The 22,280-nt window shown below is 34.8% G+C and overlaps 2 protein-coding genes and 2 long non-coding RNA genes across 5 annotated transcripts; 1 reads left to right on the forward strand and 3 right to left on the reverse strand.

The window, feature by feature from the left end:
* Nucleotides 1-8,343: 8,343 nt before the first annotated feature.
* LOC120078709 (uncharacterized) lies at nt 8,344-10,234 on the forward strand. The gene is made up of 2 exons (XR_016529466.1): nt 8,344-8,742; nt 9,775-10,234. It is a non-coding gene; the product is annotated as an uncharacterized LOC120078709 (long non-coding RNA).
* Nucleotides 10,235-12,057: 1,823 nt separating this feature from the next.
* Nucleotides 12,058-13,308, reverse strand: LOC150036153 (uncharacterized). Its single transcript, XR_016529517.1, has 2 exons — nt 12,572-13,308; nt 12,058-12,469 (listed from the first exon to the last, which is right to left on the reverse strand). It is a non-coding gene; the product is annotated as an uncharacterized LOC150036153 (long non-coding RNA).
* Nucleotides 13,309-14,758: 1,450 nt separating this feature from the next.
* Nucleotides 14,759-16,078, reverse strand: LOC150036154 (uncharacterized). The gene is made up of 2 exons (XM_090313582.1): nt 15,500-16,078; nt 14,759-15,427 (listed from the first exon to the last, which is right to left on the reverse strand). Exons 1-2 carry the CDS (start codon nt 16,076-16,078, stop codon nt 14,759-14,761), a joined length of 1,248 nt encoding a protein of 415 aa, XP_090169708.1.
* Nucleotides 16,079-16,316: 238 nt separating this feature from the next.
* LOC120078586 (pentatricopeptide repeat-containing protein At1g08070, chloroplastic-like) lies at nt 16,317-21,249 on the reverse strand. Of its 2 annotated transcripts, none has more exons than XR_016529516.1 (2): nt 16,666-17,737; nt 16,317-16,516 (listed from the first exon to the last, which is right to left on the reverse strand). XR_016529516.1 is itself a non-coding variant. In XM_039032871.2 (2 exons), the coding sequence occupies exon 1, from the start codon at nt 21,097-21,099 to the stop codon at nt 19,222-19,224; it is 1,878 nt and encodes a 625-aa protein (XP_038888799.1). In that variant the 5' UTR covers nt 21,100-21,249; the 3' UTR covers nt 16,317-16,516; nt 19,206-19,221. The 2 variants fall into 2 exon arrangements, 1 of the variants encoding a protein (XP_038888799.1); XM_039032871.2 differs by lacking the exon at nt 16,666-17,737 and adding an exon at nt 19,206-21,249.
* Nucleotides 21,250-22,280: the final 1,031 nt, after the last annotated feature.

The following is a 22,280-nucleotide window of genomic DNA, read 5'->3' on the forward strand; positions in this document are numbered from 1 at the left end:
TCAGCGGAATCCAAATGTAAATTCCACTAAGTTTCCTGGTAAGTCCAAGGTCGAACTCAGGGACTTGTGAAAACAGGTTGCGGTGGTAATTTTTATGAAAACTTTGTGGTAACCAAATAAATCAATAGTTATTGAGGTGGTTGTTTGCGGTGATGAAAAATAAATAATTGCGACCGACTTGAGAAAAAGTCGGATTGCGTGATAGATGCACTGAGTATGTGGATGAACGTGTTGAGAAGGTCTTTAGCTATCGTTACCTGAGAATGCGTCAAACTATTTGATCATGCTACAACCATGCACAGCAAGTCATTTTCCAATGCAAATGCGATGCTCCTAAGTCTAGGATGCATGTGTTGAATGAAAAAGTGTCCATAGAGCTTATTCCTGAGTCTCTACTCTTGTCCTATGCGATGATGCAAGATGCATAAAGGCAAGGTGACCGCACACAATCATATCCTATCTCTAGGATGCATGCGATGCCTTAATAGCAAATAGTGCTTATTCCTAAGCATCTATCTCTTGATTATGCGTTATAATCTGACTCTCCCGAGCCTAGATTCTAATCTGACTTTCCCAAGCCCAGATCATGTCCATAGACTACCCTCCCAAATATCTCTAATAGACGAATGAAGCATACATAATACAAGATAATCGCATAGAATGAAGATTCCCAGTTGTGCTAGCTCAATGCTTCTCAACTTATTCAACAGATTTAGCTACACATGCGTAAATAACAGAGAGTGAACAAATATAGAGAAGGAAATTCCATTTTTATAAATGATTTTGAGTACAAAATAACAATGGAAGATAAAGGTAGAGAGCCTGGTAGCAATTCCTTGTTGACCGAGGCTTTTACACTGTCAGTCTCTATTCGGTTCAAAAGATATTCCTGCTTCTACAGGCGTCAGCCCTCTCTCTGTTCTGGTAGCTTCTGGTGCTCTCCCAAGCTTATCAGAACGATCTGTCGGCACAACCTTCTTCTCTCGCGTTCGTCGTAAAATGAAAGAAAATCTAAGAACAAGGCTAAACTATGAGCAGAATGGTGAACTCGTAAAGACTGCTGAACCCCTTTTCTAAAGGATGCCTTTGGTATTTATAGAACTTCCAGGGTGAAAGGTGGCTTCTCTCTCATGATTGTACAGATAGGATGGTTTTAATTCCTGACTGATGCGCCAAATATTTGTCACCGAAAAGCTGAATTTACTTGTTCGTTAGCGACTCAACTTAATTCGGATTCGACTGTCATCAGCTTTCTGTCCTATCGTGATTAATTATACCTTTTACCCAGATGCGCCCACCAAGTTGCGCTGACCAGGCTGCAGCAATCCTTTTTGAGCAAATGTTTGCGAGCACAATCACTACAAAGCCTTGCGGTAATGCTGCACTCAACCAATAATTTCCTATGATCGCAATTTCTGCCTTGCGTCAACGCATATTCTGCATAAAAACAAAAAATCAACTGTTCCTATGCGATGAACGCATGCGGCCGCAATATAATAAACTTAATGCTTTTTGGACGCAATTTAACATATTTTATCAATGCAAGCCAGCATTGTTTAAGAACTTCTATGATAACGTGCATTTCTGCCCGTTATCACAGGGGTAGAGATTGATATTTATTTATTGGAAGCCAATGTTAAGAATAAAGGTAATTTTGATCTACTTCAATGGTGGAAGATGAACAATCATCGGTTTGAAGTTCTTAGTCATATGGCTAAAGATATTTTGGCAATTCCAGTATCTACTATAGCGTCTGAGTCGGCTTTTAGTACAGGAGGACGTGTTGTTGATTCATCACGTTGTTCATTGGCTCCAAAAACAGTAGAGGCTCTCATTTCTACTCAAAATTGGCTAAATTATGGTCCAATAGATCTTGAAGTTCAGCATGACTTGGAAGAAGCTTCATTATTTGAAGAAGGTATTTATTCAATTGTTTAACTTTAAACTTTATTCATTTGTATTTTATAGTTGTAACTTGTTAGTTTAAAATCGATGAGGTTGTCTTTCTCTTCTTAATCTTAATTATATAGGATTCAGAGCGGTTATGAACAATGAAAAAGAGATTCAAGACCTTCCAAATTTTGCAAAATTGTCATTTATCGATTAAGCATTTATCATTTACTAGCAGTGATTTTGGTTGTATTTGACTATTTGTGACGTACTACTATTTGTGTTTTATTGTAATTTGGTTGTATTTGACTTTATGTTGTAATTTCTAATTTTATTGTATGTGTCATGTGACATTTCTATTTGTTACATACACTCTCGACTCTCATATTAGTTTTGTTTTCGAATATATATGTAATATGTATTAGTGCTTCTTTAAGCAATTAAGCGAAGCGAACACAATCCCAAACAATGAACATGTTAATTGTTAAATATTAAGGGTTGACAAATCAAATCATATCAATATTTTATTTTTAATATCTCTATTTCATAAATATTAAAATGTGAAATAGTATCTTGAATTCTGAGTCACAATCATAAATTAAGAGAGAAAACATGATTAATAAGGAAGAAAAAGGAAGTTAACAAATAGTTGGTTTTTTATTTGTATTAAAAAATTACTATTTATAACGATAATGATTTATAACTAAACTTTTACTTGATAGCAAATTATATTAACTACTAAGTGGTAAAATGTAAATAATTAATTATTAAATATAGCAATTTTTCTAAGAATATTAATAAAAAAATATATATATATATAAAAAAATCGACCAAACCAACCGACCGACCGATCGGTCGGGCGATCGTGTTTCTGCTCAGTCGACGATCGGGACCGGTTTGGTCAGATTCAAAATTGATTCTGGTCAGTTCAACGTCGATCTGGTCGAAAAATCGACCCCAACCAGCTGATGATCACCCCTAAAGATTACTGTGTTTGGTTACATATGGGAATGTGAATAAGATGTCTGGGAATGTGTTATATTTTTTTATGCATTTATATTGTATAAAACTATTAAAATAAATTTCAATAATTAATTTTCGTTGTTAATTTATTTTATTACATTAAGTTACTAAATCAATTTTAAGCCATTAAAATTTAACTAAATTTACTCACTCATCCTCTAGTCTAGTATATTTATTATCAATTAAATTTTTTATTCCACATTTATATTATCATTTTTTATTAAAAAAATATTGGTAATTAATTTAAATATCTATTTTCTTTTTTATATAGTTTTTTTAATTGAAGAGTTAATTAACTAATTGTTTAATGTCAGTTATAAGCCTTATATATATAGAAATAAGTTGATATAAACTAATTGATTTTAAATCAACAAACAATGTTTTTAATTTTTAAAAAGTAACTATGATTATAGATTAAAACTAGAACTACAAGTGTACAAGATTGTTAAATTGAAAAAAAAAAAACATTTTATTATTAGTTAGTTAATTAATATTTTTGTAAAGACTAATTAATAATTTTAGTAAATAATTTATTATGTCAATATATATTACCAATAAAAAAAATTTAAGCAAATATAATTATAGTTATTCATATATATATATATATATATATTAAAAGATTGTGGTTTTTCATATTAATTCATAATAATATAATAAATTATTATATTAGTATTATTATTAATAAAATTAATTATATATGTCAGTCATAAATTTAATTTAAACATATTTATAAAAGTTAAATAAATTAATCAATGTCAACAAAGAAGAAAAACAAAGAAAATGAAAAGATAAAAAGTAAGAGAGAGAAAAACCATTGAAAACCCTATGGATGGAAATATGAAATGGATTGGAATAAGATATTTTCATTTCCAAGATTAAAAACTTGTACCAAACATGATAAATAACATATCGTTTCTCATTCTCACCTCTTATTCTTATGAACCAAACGGGCCAGAAGATAATTATAATGTAATAAATTGGTTAATATGTGAATTTATGATTATTTTTTTTACATTGATTTGTTGATTTTTCTTTTATTAGACTTATACAGTATTCTTATATAAAATTTATTCTTATATAAAATTTCTGACTCAGGTAACGAGTAATTATTTGAAAAATTGTGAAATAAAAATGAAAAAGATCATGGAATAACATTAGTAATCATTAAGTAAAGAAGATAAAGATTTGTGAAAGTCCATAAATGAAGCCAACAAGAGGGTAGCTCAACTGGCAATCTTGAGATTGAGGTTCGATTCCTCTATCTCATACTTTAATTACAATATCTTTAAAAAAAATCCATAAATGAAAATTATTTCAAAATTATTTCCTACTAATATTGTGGCCGAATCAATCAAGTGAAAAATCATTGCATTCATTATTTTCAATTTTGCATCCTAAAAAAATTTGTCTAGTCTAATTTTTATTGAGGGAATTGACCAATGTAGAGAGATACATGATACAAAGATTAAAATGGTCAAAAATCTACACCTAAACATATTAAATTTTTTGGATATTTGTGAAATTATGATCGTAGAATGGTCTTTATGGCTAAATATTTCTAAAAACAATAAATTTAGAGAATATATTTCTAAAACAATAAATTTAGAGAATAGGACCTCTAAATAGAAATTTTTTTAATCTCCAAAATCGAGGAAAGATCAGAGTCTTTTTTTTTTTCTCTTTTTAATAATGAAGGAATCTTTTTTACTTTTTTTTTTAGTTTAACAATATTGCAAGTAAAAAAATGAACCTATCACCTTGTCAAAAGTACATATTTTATACCAATTAGGTTATATGTTAGAATTGAAAGTCAATCACAATAATTTTTGTATCGTGGAATGATCATTGTCTTAATAATTATTGTTGCACGACTTTGGTATTAGTCGTCTCAGGTCTATTGCTCCCCAAAGTTAACACAACATTCTTGACAAGTGAACACTCGTCAAAAAAGAGTTGAGATAAAAAAGAATTTTTTTTTTTTATCAAAATACCGAAAGGGAGTAAAAGAGCTACAATTATTGAAGAACTTGTTCATCTCTTTTCCAAATAAGAAATAAACGTTTCAAATCCACAAGATTAGCAAAAAAAAATTAATAATAATACGGTGAAAGCGCATAATTAAAAAAACAAGATATAAAAGTTATTTCTTTTTTTACACAAGCGTGATACCCAAATTTGCTAGCTGATCGGATGTGCAGTAATGGCAACACGCGTGTAAGGGGAGAAATGTTAGTGCTACTCTAAACACTTTTTACCCGTCCACATAAAGGTGTTAATATATATATATATATACCAATTCAAAACTTCTAATAGGTACAAAAGTAAAATATACTTTTTGATAAGTTATTTCGAACATTATGTTCATGTTGCAAATATTCGACATGGCCCTACTCCACTCAATAAATTGTCATTCCTTACTACAAAACTCAAATTATAGAAATAAACTAGCCTTGTGAATTAAGTTGGTCTCAAAAAGGAAAAATATAGTTTAGGGCAAGCTTTAACTTGGCCTTCAATTTTTTTGTTAGAGGCCAAGCTTGGCTAACATTTCTCTTCATTTATAGGCCTACTCTAAATGTTTTTTTCACATTATTGTTTGTTTTTTCTTTTATAAATTCAACCTTTATTTTAAATACTAGACAGGGAATCTCCATAGAAACAGTCCCATATCTCAATGAAAATGAAATTAATAAGTAAATGCAAGTATCCAAGACAATAGTACAATAATCCACCTAGGCTTGGCACCATGTGCCCCTTCTTAATTCTTTCCCATTTTGCATGCATTCAAATTTATTCTTCAAAAAATTGTACTTAAATGGGTTTAAAGCTTCTTAAAGGGATTAAACATTAGTGCTTTCCATCTTGAATGGTAAACTTAAATCTCTTCCTCTACATTTGTGATGTAATATTCTTTTTTCTTTTTCTTTTTTTAAAAAAAATTACTTAATTTTTACAATATGTCGTATAAAATCTTAACTGAGCAGAAAAGGGGATATATGAATGAATCTAAATCATATCCAAATGAGATAAGAAGTCTATTTGTAACACAAATATGGTTAAGAAATGTTTAAATGTATTGATGACTCTATATTTATACCAGCTATATACACTTTTATTATTAATGGCGTAATCATAAGAATTTGAAAGTTTGTTTGGTTTGCAACAACTCTATATTAGGCGACATCTTGAAATTCATCTAAGAAGAATGTGAATAAGGAGTGAGGATAAAAAAATGTTGGAAAGACTTGTATTCTACCAAGTCATAGGAAAATGATGAATCCATATTTCATATCTTGATCTGAATTCTAAACCTAAAGCCTTAGAAATAAGGATTCATAAGGAATTAACCATTTAAATGAGGATTCATGGTGGAACTATTTAATTGATTTTTTTTTTTAAAATAAAAATCATTTCATTATATTTCCGAAAAAGTAAGCAGAATAATTCTCTGGGGGCATCCTCCCTCGATCCCTGCAAAATTAAACAAAAAAAAAATTTGCAGGAATGAAAAATAAAATGGGGTAGAGACAAAAACGGAGAAGTTATCTCCATCCAACCCAACCCAATAAACATCTCTATCTTAGGTAGTTGATTTGAACTTGAAAAAAACGTATTAGATTATATTTGCATCTCTTACCATAACCGATATCATCTCTCAAAATGATCATGGTTGTTATGGTTGTTAATAATTTATGTTCTATCATTTTCTTTTTCGAGAAAATATCAATTTATACTTTTGAATTTTGAGATTATCAATTAAAATTCATAACTAATAGTTGCATCAATTTTAACTTCGAACTTTCACAAATGTATCTATTTATACTCTTCATTATGTTCCATTTGGATAAATATCAGGTGAGACTTATAATTTAACAATTAAATCTCTAAACTTTCATAAACGAATCAATTTGAAAGAAGCAACTCCTTGACGATTTTCAAAGATAACCTTAATATATGGACTAATTGATTCGTTTGTAACAATTTAGATGTTTAATTAAAAAAAAATAATTAGTGTATAAATTTACACACTCACAAAAATTTAGAATTTCAATTAATACAATTATTAGTTTATAATTTGATGTATAAATTATTGGGAAAGGAGTTGTACTTAAAGACATTTTCCCTGTCATCACAAATTCAAAAAGCTTTCTTTTAATAACTTAACACTATAAGAAAAGAATATTACTTAAGAAAAAGAGAGAGGAAAAGAAAAAGAAAAAGAAAAAGAAAAAAGAAAAAGAGTTGGGGGTTAATTTGCAAAAATAGAAATAAGAATGGGACAAATAAAGATAATAAGAGAGAGTTAGAGGGTTCTCACCGACAAATGGCCTCCATCCCCTCTGTTCTCATCTCACCCACCCAATACAGCTGTTCTTTCTGTCTTTGCATTCATTTTTCTTACCCCACTCATCTATTTTTTTTTTTTTTTTTTACATTTTTTAATAAATAAACAAATATATTTTGAGGATTTTTTTAATAAATAATTAAGGTAGGTCAATACTCATTAAAAATATGTATGATAGTCATAGTAGTGGTTAATTAAACATAGGGTTAAAATAGGAGTTCTCCAAATTCAATATTTTCATATTTGAACTTCCAATTAAATATATATATATGTCTATTACATTTGAGTTATGCTCATATATTATCAATATTTTACTTTTTACTCATTTCATAAATAAAATTTATAAGTGAGTCAATTTAAATATAGTTCAATGAATATGATACCAATTATCATTTTAAATATTGATGATTCAATCTAATTTTTTGAAATGGTTAATTTTAAAAAATGGTCCGTAGGGGAGGATGGGAGGTAATTTAATTACATTATGTTTTGTATTCCAACATGAACATAGTTTAAAATCATTTTGAAAAGAAAATTTAGTCTTTATTCTCGTTATTCTAAATATCACAAATTGTTCCTCAACTATATTCTATCCACTTGAAGAAGTGAGGTCCTTCTTAGGCTTCAAGGACGAATGGCGATGATGACTTTCTTTGCCGCAAAAACATCCTCCCACATGTCGTGCAGGCTCGAGGGGAAACGAGGACAAGGTGAGCTTAATGAATTTAGGGCTTCATTATTGTGTGTAAACTTTTATTATCAATTTGAACAAAAGCTCAGTCAGCACCACTTTAACACAATCATCAAATCATATATGCAATTTAAAAGTCCCGTAAGCTCTCTTGTTCTATTACAAGGGAATAACCATTTAAACCCATTCTTAAAAACTACTAAATAGATCTATTTTTAAAATTTAGGTACCAAAACATATCTAATATTCAAAGGGTAATACTTGAAAACGTAGTGTACCCATCTCTATGGTTTCCCCTCCCATCACATACACTAAAAAAAAAAATTAAAATATTTCAAAAAAAATAAATAAGAAGAATTTGCCACATATAATTTGATAGAATGTAGAAAGATATGTACTCCTTGAGATACACCTCTAAAAAGATACTTTTTTCCTATTTCTTTTGTCTCTCTTCCTTGGCTCTAAACCATAACTAATATGAGAACGACATAGACGATTTATGACGCTTCATCTTTGCTCGTATCCAAATTTATAATTTAACCTTCTATATATATAACAAATCCCACCCAAGGTTTATGAGTTCAGTTAGAGTTTCTCCTGCCACTCTCTCTGTTTCTTGTTTAAAAGCACTTGCTCTGCAAACTCCTTTTGTGCTCTGCTGAGAAACAAATCTGAGATTTTCATTTCTAATCTGAAAGATCAAAGATGAGAACTCAGATTTTGGTTCTTGGTTTATTCTTATGTTTCCTTCTCTTAAGTGCTTCTTTCATGGACACTGCCATGGCTGACTCAGGTACTTTCTCTCTTTCTTCTTTTCTTTTTTGTTCTTTTTTTTTTTCTTACCTCTGTTCAAATCTTGCACCTCAACATTCCAAATCCATGGCACTATATGAAATTCATTCAGATCTGTGTAAACAAATTCAGAAACTTGTTCTTTTTCCATGGAAATGTTTTTAACTTGATATTTATTGTCTGACATGTTTTCTTTGAACGTGATGAAAAGAGACGATTAAACGATGTCTAAAGAAAGAAAAGTTGTTTAGTGACTCAGTTGTCAGGAGTAGACAAATTAAATCTAGGGGTTAATAGAGACATGTAGATTGTTGAATCCATATCTATTGGTTATAATGAAACGGTCACATTGTAGCGGTCAATTGAATATTGTTCTCTTAGATATCATTTGAGAATATTTATTAAAAAAATCATAGAAATCTAAGAAATTAGAGTACGATTATTAATATAACAAAATTTCACTATCTATTAGTGATGGACTGCCATAAACATCTATCAGGGTTAATGATAGATGTCTATCAAATCTATCACTACTAGAGAATTATATTTTACTGTACTTAAAAATATTTTTAGCAATTTTACCATTTAAAACAATTGTCTGACTTTTTAAGTGTTTGAAATATTTTTTCAATTGGAAACACATTTTTGAGCACTTAAAAAATCTATCTAAACGAGTCTAGTAACTTTTTTCAGGAAAATGTGACCAAAATCCATGTCCTTCTCATGCCTGGTCTTATTTCATGAGTTTTTTTTAAGTAATAATAGAAGTATTTATCACCACCATTAATTTTGTATTAGTCCTTGCCTTGATAATGATCAACAGAATTAGGAAAAACATAACAACCCACCATTATGAATAATCTAGGTCATCACAATCTATAAAAAAAAAAAAAAAAAACAATGAGTTCAAATTATGATAGCCACCCGCTTAAAATTTAATATCGTATGAGTTCTCTTATTCAAATGAAATTAATCCAAAAAATAAAATTGATTCTGAATGATGATATGTGGAATGTGTTCGGGGTCGGGAAAGATGTGTGCACAAGACCATGCAGAAAGAGATGCTCGAAAGCGAAGCTGAAGCGTCGGTGCATGAAATATTGTAGAATATGTTGTAGTAAATGCAAGTGTGTGCCAGGGGGTTATGGCAAGCGCCATTGCCCTTGCTATAGCCATGTTCACACTCTTAGGGGTAGGGCCAAGTGCCCTTAAATTTAAGGCCATTATTGTCCCTTATGAAATAAGCCACCTAAATAGTACTATAAGGAGACCAAAATAATTTTGTGTCTCAATTAAATATTAATGCTTGAAAGTTTGAATGTGAGGTTTGGTGTGCCTTTTATTAAACAATGTGTATTTATGATCTACCTTATTGTATTTTATTATTTAAGGCCCTCTTCTATTGTATTCTATTCTAATTTATGTATCTAGAAGATTCAATGGTTGTTGGGTTTTCATTCAATACAAAGTATAATAATGTTAATTTTCCCTCACTAAATTGGTTGGATTATGCCTGTTCAAATTCTTTTATAAGCAATGGATTTAAAAGTTATTTGTATATAAGTTGAAAGATGATAAATAATTTCTAGCCTAAAATACTTTATAGACTTCTTCTAAACATCAAAAATCATGATTTTCGCTAATTGATTTATCAATAATATTATATTACATTGAAAATTATAGCTGTAATGGAATATCATTCATAGTTATTTTCTCTTGATTATATTTTCTTATTTACTATTTTTATAGAGACTAAAACTCTCCTCACTTGTGGGCTTAAAAATTCATTGAATACCCAACAAGTAAAATTCAATATTAGTTGGAGAAAAAATGACAGATAGTATTCTAATTCAAGACTTCATGTTGCTCTAATATGATGTTAAATAACCAATCGACCTAAAAACTTAAGAACTTTTTAAGTCTAACTATACGATCTACTCGATACTAAACACATCGAATTTTTCTCTTCGAAATAGAATTCAATATTAGTCATAACAACGTGGTCGTCTTAAACTAAACATGAGATAAAAACTCGAAAATTTGATGCCCTTAATAATCACTGGATACAAATTTTAGATACTTAAAAGTTTCTCCCTCATAATGAAACGGCGTAGAATTGTAAGAACCAAAGCCACACTGTAGCAATATCCTCGAATAATTTATCCTTCTATTCACCTAACAATCTCGACAATCACTTGTTCTGATTCTACATATTGATCGCTTTGAACTAAAAGTAAACTTTTTGGTGCATTCAAAGAAACAACAAACAAAATGCTTAGTCAATCCAACTTAGTGAATGTAAAGAGTATGGAAGACAAAATCTGAGAAAAGGGGCATTCAACATATCAGAAAGTAAGACAATTATACTATTAAAAGAGTTGAGAGATTTTTGTATGGACGATCCAATTTTTTTTGGGGAAAAATGAAATTTGCCCGCTTTTTGAAAACAAAGTTTTTTTACCCTTTGCTAACATCAAATTCCATGAAATTACTAAAATGAACTCGCCACGTGGAAAATCCATCTTGCTCTCGCTCTCTCGCTCTCTTCTTGTCCTTACTTACAAATTACTCTCCCTCTCGCTTTCGCTCTCTGCTCTTGCTCTTGGCTCTCGTTTACACTCTACCTCTCTTCCTTTCCTCACTCAAAAATCACTCTCCTCTCTCTCCTCTCTCACAACCGGAACTAGTGTGCGGTTTTGCCAAACTTCGTCACATCGGGGAAGAAGAGGAAGGAAAGGGAAAAAAAAGAAAAAAGAAAAAGTGTTTCACCAAAGTTGGTCCATAGGAGAAGAAGGAAAGAGAAAGAGTTTCGCCCAAGTTGGTCTTTGGAGAAGATGTGGTGGCACCGGAGAAGAAAAAAAAATTTCTGAAGAAAGGGCAAATTCGTAACTTACTCGTCCATGACATCAGCAATAGGTCAATCAACATTATTTTCAAAAAGTTGGGCATTTTTTATTTTGAACCTCTAAAATATAGTGCAATTATTTCGAGAGATGTAGAGTACCACCTATTACACTTATATTGTGAGGAGAATAACAAACTATCAGAAATGAATAATGCAAATAACAAAATGTAAATCAATTTTGAATTTCATAACATTAAACAATTGTCATAACCACATTTGTTGACAAATTTTCAGTCCTAAAATCGTCCATGAAGAAACCTTTACCCATGATGCTAGAAAGCTGTCGTAATTATTTTGTTTAAGACATTTAACAGCAGTTGAGAAAGAAAACAGATTAACGACATTTGCCATCGTCACAGTATAGTTGTTTATGACAATTAAATGTAGTGAATAATAGCTCATAAAAAGCAGTTTTCTGCCAAGATATTAATATTAACGACAATTAACCACCATCCACATAACATTAATAATGACATGTCATTGTAGCATAACCCTTAACAACGACAATGTTTACTACCAAGAATACATCAATCATGATTATTTCTTGATGTCACATGAATGTTCTGGATGAAGATACTTTTTCATCGTCAATAGAAGTATATATAACCTACTCTTTTTTAAACTTCAAAAAAGTTATATTAATGATAGTATTTTAGTGTCAAACAAATGTCTTTTTCTAAAAACAAAAAAACACTTTTGATCTTGAAGTTTGGGTTAAGTTGCATTTTAGTCTCTGAGTTTTCAAATTCGAACAATTTTACCTTTAAGGTTTGCTTCTGGTAACACCCAATGCCCAAGCTTGATGTCTTTTATATCCTTAGGCCTGTCAATGGACAAGAAGTGAGATAAAATAGCTCACTCTTCCACCTCCAAATCGGTAAAATTTCTTCTAGAATTCGGCTTCCAGTCATTGAAGGTCACTTACCAGCATTGGCTCACTGAAGACGATTTGGAGACGGCAACTCTAATTTAGTCTACAGAAAGCTTCAAACACAGGCACATCCATCAACCATTTATCCCCTCAAAAACCGTCAAGCTTAATTCTATGTCAAGCTCTTGACGGATGAATACTTCTCAGTTTTCATAATCTGGATCTAAGGCCCCTTAAAAGTCCAAGATCTTTTCATTGAGGGCCACCAATTATGTTCAATGTATCTGTATTTAGCAGCAATGGCCTTCCTCTTCAAAGCCTCTTCTCCACCATGAAACGCCAACCTCATTTGGCAAGGACAGCACGATTCTGCATAGAAAGATTCCCAATATTCCCAATGCCCATGCCTCCCACAGAAGTTGGGAGGGAGGTCATTTCGGTAAGGTATTGCCTCCGATACATTGATTACGATAGAAGCGAAAATGCGCTAAGGCAGTACAAACTCCAAGCCAATTCGAGAGGGTTGGTTCTCTCTCCTTCCCCTGAGAATTTTCTACCGAGTAAAAGCATGAAAATACAACTACCCTAACAAAAAGCATATATACTAACTGTTAAAAAAGAGAAGAGGGAAGAGAAAAACAATAGGATTACATGGAAACCCTAGTGCAGGGAGAAAAACCACGATATAAAGTCTTTTCTTATTGAAACTGATCCACTAAATACACAGGGACTCACTGTATAAATAGACAGTAGGAAGCCCTAGGGGTCTTACACAATTACATAAATGCCCCTAGGTTAAAAACCCTATTTCCAACACTCCCCCTTAAGTTGGTGCATAGATATCAACAAGCCCCAACTTGCTTACACAATAATTAAAATTTTGTCTCAATAACCCTTTTGTAAGTACATCAACAACTTGTTGATTCGAAGGAATATAAGGGATGCATATTTTTCCACTGTCCAACCTCTCTTTAATGTAGTTTCTGTCTATCTCCACGTGTTTAGTTCTGTCACTGGGTTGTTTGCAATATTGATGACAACTTTATTATCACAAAATAATTTCATTGGAAGCTCATTATCTTACTTGAGATCTAATAATACTTTCTTCAACCAGATTTCTTCACAAATCCCTAGAATCATGGCCCGATACTCTGCCTCAGCACTACTTCTAGCAACAACTCCTTGTTTTTTACTTCTCCAGGTGACTAGATTTCCCTAGACAAACGTACAATATCCAGACATAGATCTTCTGTCAACAATAGACCTTGCCCAGTCAGAATCAGTGTAAGCTTCAACAACTCGTTTATCGGTTTTTCTGAACATTAGACCTTTACTAGGAGTTCCTTTTAGATATCGAAGAATACGTTCAACTACTATCATATGATCCTCACAAGGAGCTTGCATGAACTGACTCACAACACTTACTGCATAAGAAATATCTGGTCTTGTGTGAGACAAGTATGTTAACTTCCCAACTAACCGCTGATACCTTTCTTTATTAATAGGAATTCCATCATTTTTATCACCGATTTTTGCATTGTATTCTACTGGCGTGTCAACAGGTTTAAACCCAGTCATACTTGTTTCCTTTAGCAAGTCCAATATATATTTTCGTTGAGAAACTGATATACCCTCTTTTGAGCGAACCACTTCCATTCCCAGAAAGTATATTAGCTTCCCGAGGTCTTTAATTTCAAACGCTTTAGTCATCTCTGTTTTTAGTCTTGTGACTTCTACATCATCATCCCCAGATAAAACAATATCATCAACATAGACAATAAAACAGCAATTTTCCCTGATGTTGATCTTCTTACAAAAAAAGTGTGATCAAAATGTCCTTGAACATATCCCTGTGCTTTCACAAATGTCGTGAACCTGTCAAACCAAGCTCTTGGAGACTGTTTCAGTCCGTACAGTGATTTCCTCAATCTATACACTTTATTTTTAAATTGACTCTCGAACCCGGGAGAGGGACTCATATAGACTTCCTCCTCAAGTTCCCCATTCAAAAAAGCATTTTTAACATCAAGTTGGTGTAGGGGCCAATATTTATTCACAGCTACTGACAAAAGCACTCGGATCGTGTTAAGTTTAGCAACAGGTGAAAACATCTCAGAATAATCCACTCCATATGTTTGGGTGAAACCTCTTGCAATAAGTCTAGCCTTGTACCGATCAATCGTCCAATCTGACTTGTACTTTATAGTAAACACTCATTTACATCCTACTGTTTTGTGCCCTTCAGGAAAAGTCACCGGTTTCCCAGGTTTTATTCTTTTCCAGAGCTCTTATTTCTTCCATAACAGCAGACTGCCATTCTGGTTTTTTCATTGCAACACTTATGTTATCTAGAACCACTTCAGTGTCCAAGCTAGTAGTAAAAGCCTTGAACCCGGATGTCAGATTACTATACGTCATGTAACTATGCATAGGATATTTAGTACATGAACGGGTACCTTTCCTCAGGGCTATAGGAAGATCAAGTGACGCATCACGTTCTTTCACCTCTTTAAGTTTTTCACCATGATTTACTATCTGTGTATCAGAAACTTCAATAGTATCTTCCACATCATCATTAGCACGGACTATTTCATCCTCCGTAACTTCGATCATTCCATCATCTACAGTTTCCCTTTCTATCACTCTCTTAGTATCACTGCTTCCTTCCCCCTTATCATGCCTGCCTTCATCATCCTCCATACATAAATCAACATCATTAGGAATATACGTACCTGGACCTAATGACAGGTCTGACTCCTGCACTAGAGCCGGCAGTTCTGGTTCAACAGGTGACACTGCTTCCTTCCTGAGATTCTTCCTGTAGTACGTTTTCCAAGGAACTTGATTGGTAGGAAGAACTAGACTATCATGATCAGGATTAGGTTTAGACAAGGTTTGAATAGGTGCTGACTTTAAAGGAATAGCATAAAAGGACCAGTTAGTCTCTTCTTCATTTATGTTCTCCCCCTGAAGATGACTAACGGGAAAGAACGACTGATCCTCAAGAAAGATGACATCCATAGAGACATAGTACATTCGAGATGACGGGTGATAGCACTTATATCCACGTTGATGGAGTGGATATCCAACAAAGACACACTTCTGAGCACGAGGAGAAAATTTCATGCGGTTTGGACCATAGGAGTGAACAAAAGCAACACAACCAAAAACCGGAAGAGAAACATTAAAGATCAACCAAGTAGTAGGAAAAGACTCTTTAAGCAACTCTAAAGGGGTATGAAGATTAAGAATACGAGAGGGCATCTGATTAATGAGGTGAGCAGCAGTAAGAACTGCATCTCCCCAAAGGTATGACAGAAGGGTGGCGGATAACATAAGAGATCGGGCTACTTCAACCAGATGCCGATTTTTACGATCAGCTACTCCATTTTGTTGTGGAGTGTAAGCACGCGAACTTTGGTGAACAATACCTTTAGAGTCGAGAAATTCTCTGAAAGAGGCATTAAAGAACTCTCGCCCATTATCACTTCTTAAAATCCCAATCTTTGTTTTAAATTGAGTTTCGACAGTTGTGTAAAACTGTTGGAAAACAGAGGACATTTCAGATTTATCAGTGAGCAGGAAAACCCAGGTGAGATGGGTGTGATCATCTATAAACGTGAAAAACCACCGTTTTCCCGTGGAAGTAGTAACCGGTGAGGGACCCCATACATCACTATGAACAAGAGGAAAAGGACTCGAGGGTTTATAAGGCTGAGAATGAAAAGAAACACGATGTTGCTTGGCACGAATACAAACATCACAATTAAAAGAAGAAGTACTAGCATTACGAAGAAAATAAGGAAATAATTATTTCATATATTGAAAATTCGAATGCCCTAAGCGAAAATGCCATAACATAACATCATTTTCAAAAACAGAGAAATTTAAAGACATAAACCCCGATTGGTAATCATTCCTAGAGGAAGCCTCGTCAGAAAGAAAGTAGAGTCCCCTATCGTGTCGGGCAGTGTCAATCGTCATCCCTGATTTCAGGTCCTGAAATAAAACTGAATCAGGTGAGAAAATCACCTTACACCTCAAATCTCTTGTTAGTTTACTGACAAATAACAGATTATATGATATTTTAGGCACATGTAAGGTATCACGTAGAATTAAACCATGAAACAGAGAGATATTGCCCTTACCTGCAACAGGGGCAAAAGACCCGTCTGCAATTCGAATCCTCTCATTACCAGCACTCGGATTATATGACATAAATAACTTTGAGGAACTCGTAAGATGATCAGTAGCCCCTAAATCCACAATCCATGGTTTCTTACCATTCACACTAATTAGGCCAAAAGAAGGAAAATTACCTGACTGTGCAATTGCACTAACCCCAATGGTACTTGAACTGTGTTTACCGTCACCAGAAGATTTCTTCTGAGTTTGGTCATCTACTGAATCACTTGCCAGGGCACGACTAGTATTAGATTTTTCGTGAGACTGTCGTCATCTGCTATTTGGGGGCTTCCCGTGTAATTTCCAACATTGATCCTTCGTATGCCAAAGCTTTTTACAATGTTCACAAACGGGAAGAGGTTTCTTATTACCATAAGTACCGAACGGCTTGGCAACGAAAGCAGTTGCATCAGTAGTTGAGGTGGTATTATTCATGGCACACGACCGATCTTCTTTCAACCATATTTCAAAACAGACTTCTCGAAGTGAAGAAATTGGACGCTGGCCCAAGATCCGACTACGAACCCCATCAAACTTTGGATTTAATCTAGCCAAAAACACATAAACACAATCTGCTTCCTCAATCTTCAAATATTGGGCCTCATCCTGTGGACAATTCCAGACAATTTCTCTACACAAGTCCATTTCTTGCCACAGCATCAACAGTTTGTTCAAATAAGAGGTAACATCCATAGACCCTTGTTTGGATTCATGAACCTGTTTATGGAGTGTATATAGTCGAGAGGCATTCTGTCGTTTAGAATATAGATCTTGCGCCGCCTCCCAGATATCCTTGGCTGTGGCAGCATACAATAACGGTCTTCCTATCTGGGGTTCCATACTGTTCACCAAGAAAGATCGTAGCAACGAATCTTCTCCTTTCCAAATTCGTTCTTGTGGATCACCTGGGGCCGGCTTTGGAATTTCCCCTGTCAAATATCCAAACTTATGGCGCCCTTCCAAAGCCATCCGGATCGATTGAGACCAAGAAAAATAGTTCTGGCCATTTAATTTTTCTCCGATGATAAATCCTGCAGAATTACCCATCAAACCAGATAAGTAGGAAATGTTAAGCATTATAGGTAATGAGTTTACCGATTTTCTGAATAAACCAGTTGAGGATTTGCACCGAACATCGTATCCAGATCAGAAATCTGTTGTTGCAGGTAAGCCAACCGTTGTCTTACATCGTCTGGGTAATGAGTTGAACCACAATTTATCGGAACAAGTGCTGGTTGCTCAAGACCTCAACTGTTGGATGTGGAAAAACCATCGGGTCGGCTATTGAAGGAAACCGGGTCACCGGGTCGGGCTAGATGGGTTGAAAATGGATCGGCTGGTGCAAAAAACTGGGTAGAAGAGCTTTTGGGTCGTGGGTCGAATCGCGGGTTAAAATGAAAGGATCGCGGGTCGGGACAGCCTCGATTCGGGTCGGAATTAAAATAAAAAATACCGGTGGCTGGTTTGCCCTGGTTCAACCCAAACCAGTCCGATTTGCTCCAGACCGGTACTAACCCTAATCTGATCATCACCCCTCTACTCCTTACCCCCGATGTTGCTTCCCCTGCCCTGATAATTTCGATCGACGGTCAACACCTCCTCGAGGCCAGCTTATTCTTTACGTCCGAGACCCCTGACTCTGTCGTGACCGTCGTCGACTCTGCCATGATCGTGATAGCTCCGATCGTGAATCGAAGGTCCTCGCGGCCGGCTCCAGCTCTGATCAGATTTTGACTTGTTCCAAAATGGTGATACCCGGTTGGCTGAGGACAATTTTCCAAGGATTGTACCTAAACGGCAGATATTAATTCCGGTAGGGCATCCTGAAAACATTCATTTACCGCTGCTCGGATTGTCGTTCTCATGTCGAAACTTGAAGACCCATCAACAGAGGAGGATTGAGGTTGATTTTCTTCCATAATGACTAGGTTTTTGTCACCACGCTCTCATACCATGTTAAAAATGAGAAGAGGGAAGAGAAAAATAACAGAATTACGTGAAAACCCTAGTGCAGGGAGAAAAAACCACAATATAAAGTCTTTTCTTATTAAAATTGATCCACTAAATACACAGGGACTCACTGTATAAAGAGACAGTAGGAAGCCCTAGGGGTCTTACACAATTACATAAATACCCCTAGGTTAAAAATCTTATTTTCAATACTGACCACACTCACTCCCACACACAACATCTTGTGATGTCCTCCCTTTATTTACTACTTTTTCTTTCAAACTTTCGCACCGAACTCCCCTTTTTACCCTTTCGTGAATATTTTAGTAGTACTGAAGGCCTAACAGTTTCCCATCCACTTTGTTGCCTTTTCCAAAAGAATCCTAAATCATTCTTTCCAAAGAGATTTGGATTTAAAATTTCCTCCAAGATGTATTCCCACATAACTAAGAGAATTCTCAATAAGAGTTTTACGAACAAATAATGAACCTGTTGAGCATCAAAATAAAGCTCAGTAGGGGTAAAAAGATTGCTAGATGAACACATTCTATACCTTGTGAGGTTTTTTTCTATGGGAGGACTAGCTTCATTTGCTTTTCAAGCTCATTCAAGGTATTGTATAATAGATCGACAGAAGGATGTGATTTCATTGCTGAGAAAAATTCATGTACAATTCCATCTATACTGATCCAACTCTGGCCTGGCTGCTTATGGACACCCTTTTCTCTCATAAACCATCTCAAAGCCGAGACATCATCCCATTGAAGATCCGTAGCAAATGAATTAGCCTGCATTACATAGCCAGCAGAGTTTTCAGGATCCACTTCAACAAGCTTTTTGGAAACATATTGTGCCAACTCAAATTTCGAATGGAGTAGGCAGCCTCCCAGCAGAGAACTCCAAACACAATTATTAGGTTCAAAAGGCATGGTTGAAACAACTTCAAGAGCATCTTCAAAGTGGCCAGCCCGAGCAAGAAGATCAATGTAACAAGCATAGTGTTCTAAAGTAGGCAATATGAAATAGCGGGTAGTCATTTCAATAAAAATTTGACGTCCTTGTTCTAGAAACCCCGAATGGCTACAAGCAGATAATAAGCTAACAAATGTTCCAGTCGTTGGTCTTATATCAACCTCTTGCATTTGGGCGAAAAGCTTCAATGCCTCGTCGCCCTTCCCGTTAACTGCAAGGCCCATGATCATGGCATTGAAGGAGATGACATCTTTGTTGATTAGTTGATGAAAAACTTCTTTTGCCCTCTCCAAGCTACCACTTTTACAATACATATCAATCAATGCAGTGGCTAACATTTTGTTTGATGCAATGACACCTCTACGTCCACCGTGTTCGAGAAAGTCATGAACCCAACATCCGAGCTGCAAATCTCCTATTAGAGCACAAGCCGAAAGAACAGTAACCATTGTAACATGGTTCGGTTTGCAATGGGAATTTTCAACCATTAAACGGAAAAGGGTCAAGGTTTCCACAGGGCAACCATTCTGAAAATATGCGTTTATCATTGAATTCCAAACAAGCACACTTCTCTTATCAACAATTTCATTAAACTTCTCTTCACTCTTCTCAATCTTCCCCCATTTCCCATATAGATAAATAAGAACAATATTGATTGAATCACAACAAGAGCTCTTGGGATCAAATTTATTAACCAATTGTCTTAATTCTACAACCCATTTCTCAATTTCAGCAATATGAAACTTGGAACAAGCAGACAGAACACTAACCATGGTGTCATCCTCCGGCTGCATATTCTCTTCGATCATCATCACAAAATGCAGCAGAGCATTTTCAGCAAGACCCATCTGGGCATAGCCAGCAATCAAAGAAGTCCAACAAGCTATTTCCCTACCCGACATTTCATCGAACAGCTTATGTGCAGAAGCCATATCCTTCAAGCCTCTCGCGTAGACTCCAAGAAGAGCGTTGGAGATAAAAGAATCACCTAAATAACCCATTTTCAGGACATGGGTATGAACTTGTTTCACATTTAGAGCATGGCTGGAGCGATGAAACGCTTTGAGAAGGAAAGAAAAAGTGAAGTCATTAGGGGAAAGTGAAAGGTGCTTCAAAGATTTGAAGATGGAAAAGGCAAGGAACGAAGAGTTGTGTTCAGCAAGTACTCTGATAATGGCATTGCAAGGAAATATGTTGGGGCGTATGAGTTGATTGAAAACACTGAGTCCAACAGAATGTGGGTAGTGGCCGATAAGTCGAGTGGCAATAAGATTGTCTTGATGCTTCAGCAGACGAAAGACTCGGGCGTGGATTTGACGAAGATGGGAATTGCTAATGCGGCCCTGAAGGAGGTCGGAGAGATTGATGGAGTCAGGATTGATACACAGAGCGCGCATAGCATAAGATTTGCCATTAACCATTTGCCCTTTGGCTTCTGAGCGTACCATCGAACAATTCACGAACATAAATTTCATCCACTAAATAAAGTGCAGAAGGAGAAGCATATTGAGACCTTAACAAGAAGAAATTCAGAATCCCGACATCTGCCAAAGAACGATCCTCTACAGCCACCGGAAATCCGGTGGGAACTTTGGCAGTGGCTCGGCATGGGAGTGATTTGAAATAATTTTTGGGAAATTTGTACGATGGTTTAAAATCAAGGGTGCAAATGAAATTTGGGCCCCGCGTCATATGAAATTACCACATCGCCCCCACAAACGATAAGCATAGGCCCCCCATGTGTTCAACTCTCTCTCGTATCTTGATTAGCCCTTTCAGCCCTCGTTCTCGATCCACATTGTTCAATATAAGTTGACTTTCTACACAATATCGCTCTCGCTTCTCGTATCCCACTCTTGCATCTCGATCTCGATTCACGTTTCTCGTAAGTTGGCACTCAACCTTTAGAATGAATTTCAAAAGTCATATGGTATATATATCAACTGACCCCATAAGTTCTCTCTCTATTCTCACTTCTCTCACTCTCGATCTACTGACGAACAACATCGAACGTTCGACTCTTCAACGATCGACTCTTCCTGCCTCTCCCTCACAACTTCAAACTCTCCTCTCTCGTTTATCTCTAGAGGTATGCCTTTATGTCGCTTTTGTTTTCATTTCGGTTTGCATTCTAACTTTCTTCTGCGTTTCGGTTTGTGTCTTGGCTCTCGTTTGCATTTCAGTCTGCATTTTAGCTTATGTTTGCGTGTTGCTTCGTTTTCTACTACATGTTAAGGTTTATAAAAATGCCCAAATTGTATAGTAGATTAAGGTTTAGGAGACGAAGAGAACTGAGGCACGAGAGAATGAAACGAAATCAAGTGTAGGAGACGAGAATAAGTTTGAGACTGTAGGAAACAAGAGTGAGTCTAAGTGTACTGATGTGTTCATTGAGATCTAGAGTTTTGGGATCTGAGAGCTGAGAGCCAAGAGTAAAGGACCGAGAGCCCAGATTCAAGGATCGAGAACGTAGATTTGAGGACTGAGAACCGAGAGCGAGATTCGAGAGCGAGAGTCGAGATTTTTACATAATGCTAATTTTGAGATATTTGTTTTTTCCTTTCTTTAATTCAGTTTTTTCCCTGCAATAGTAGATGGCTAACTTCAAGATTACTATTGAAGACTATTTTCCTGCCCAAGCTACTAGCTTGTCATT

This window comes from Benincasa hispida, chromosome 5 (genome assembly GCF_027475165.1).
Source record: "Benincasa hispida cultivar pf3 chromosome 5, pf3_genome.v1.1, whole genome shotgun sequence".
Classification (NCBI taxonomy): domain Eukaryota; kingdom Viridiplantae; phylum Streptophyta; class Magnoliopsida; order Cucurbitales; family Cucurbitaceae; genus Benincasa; species Benincasa hispida.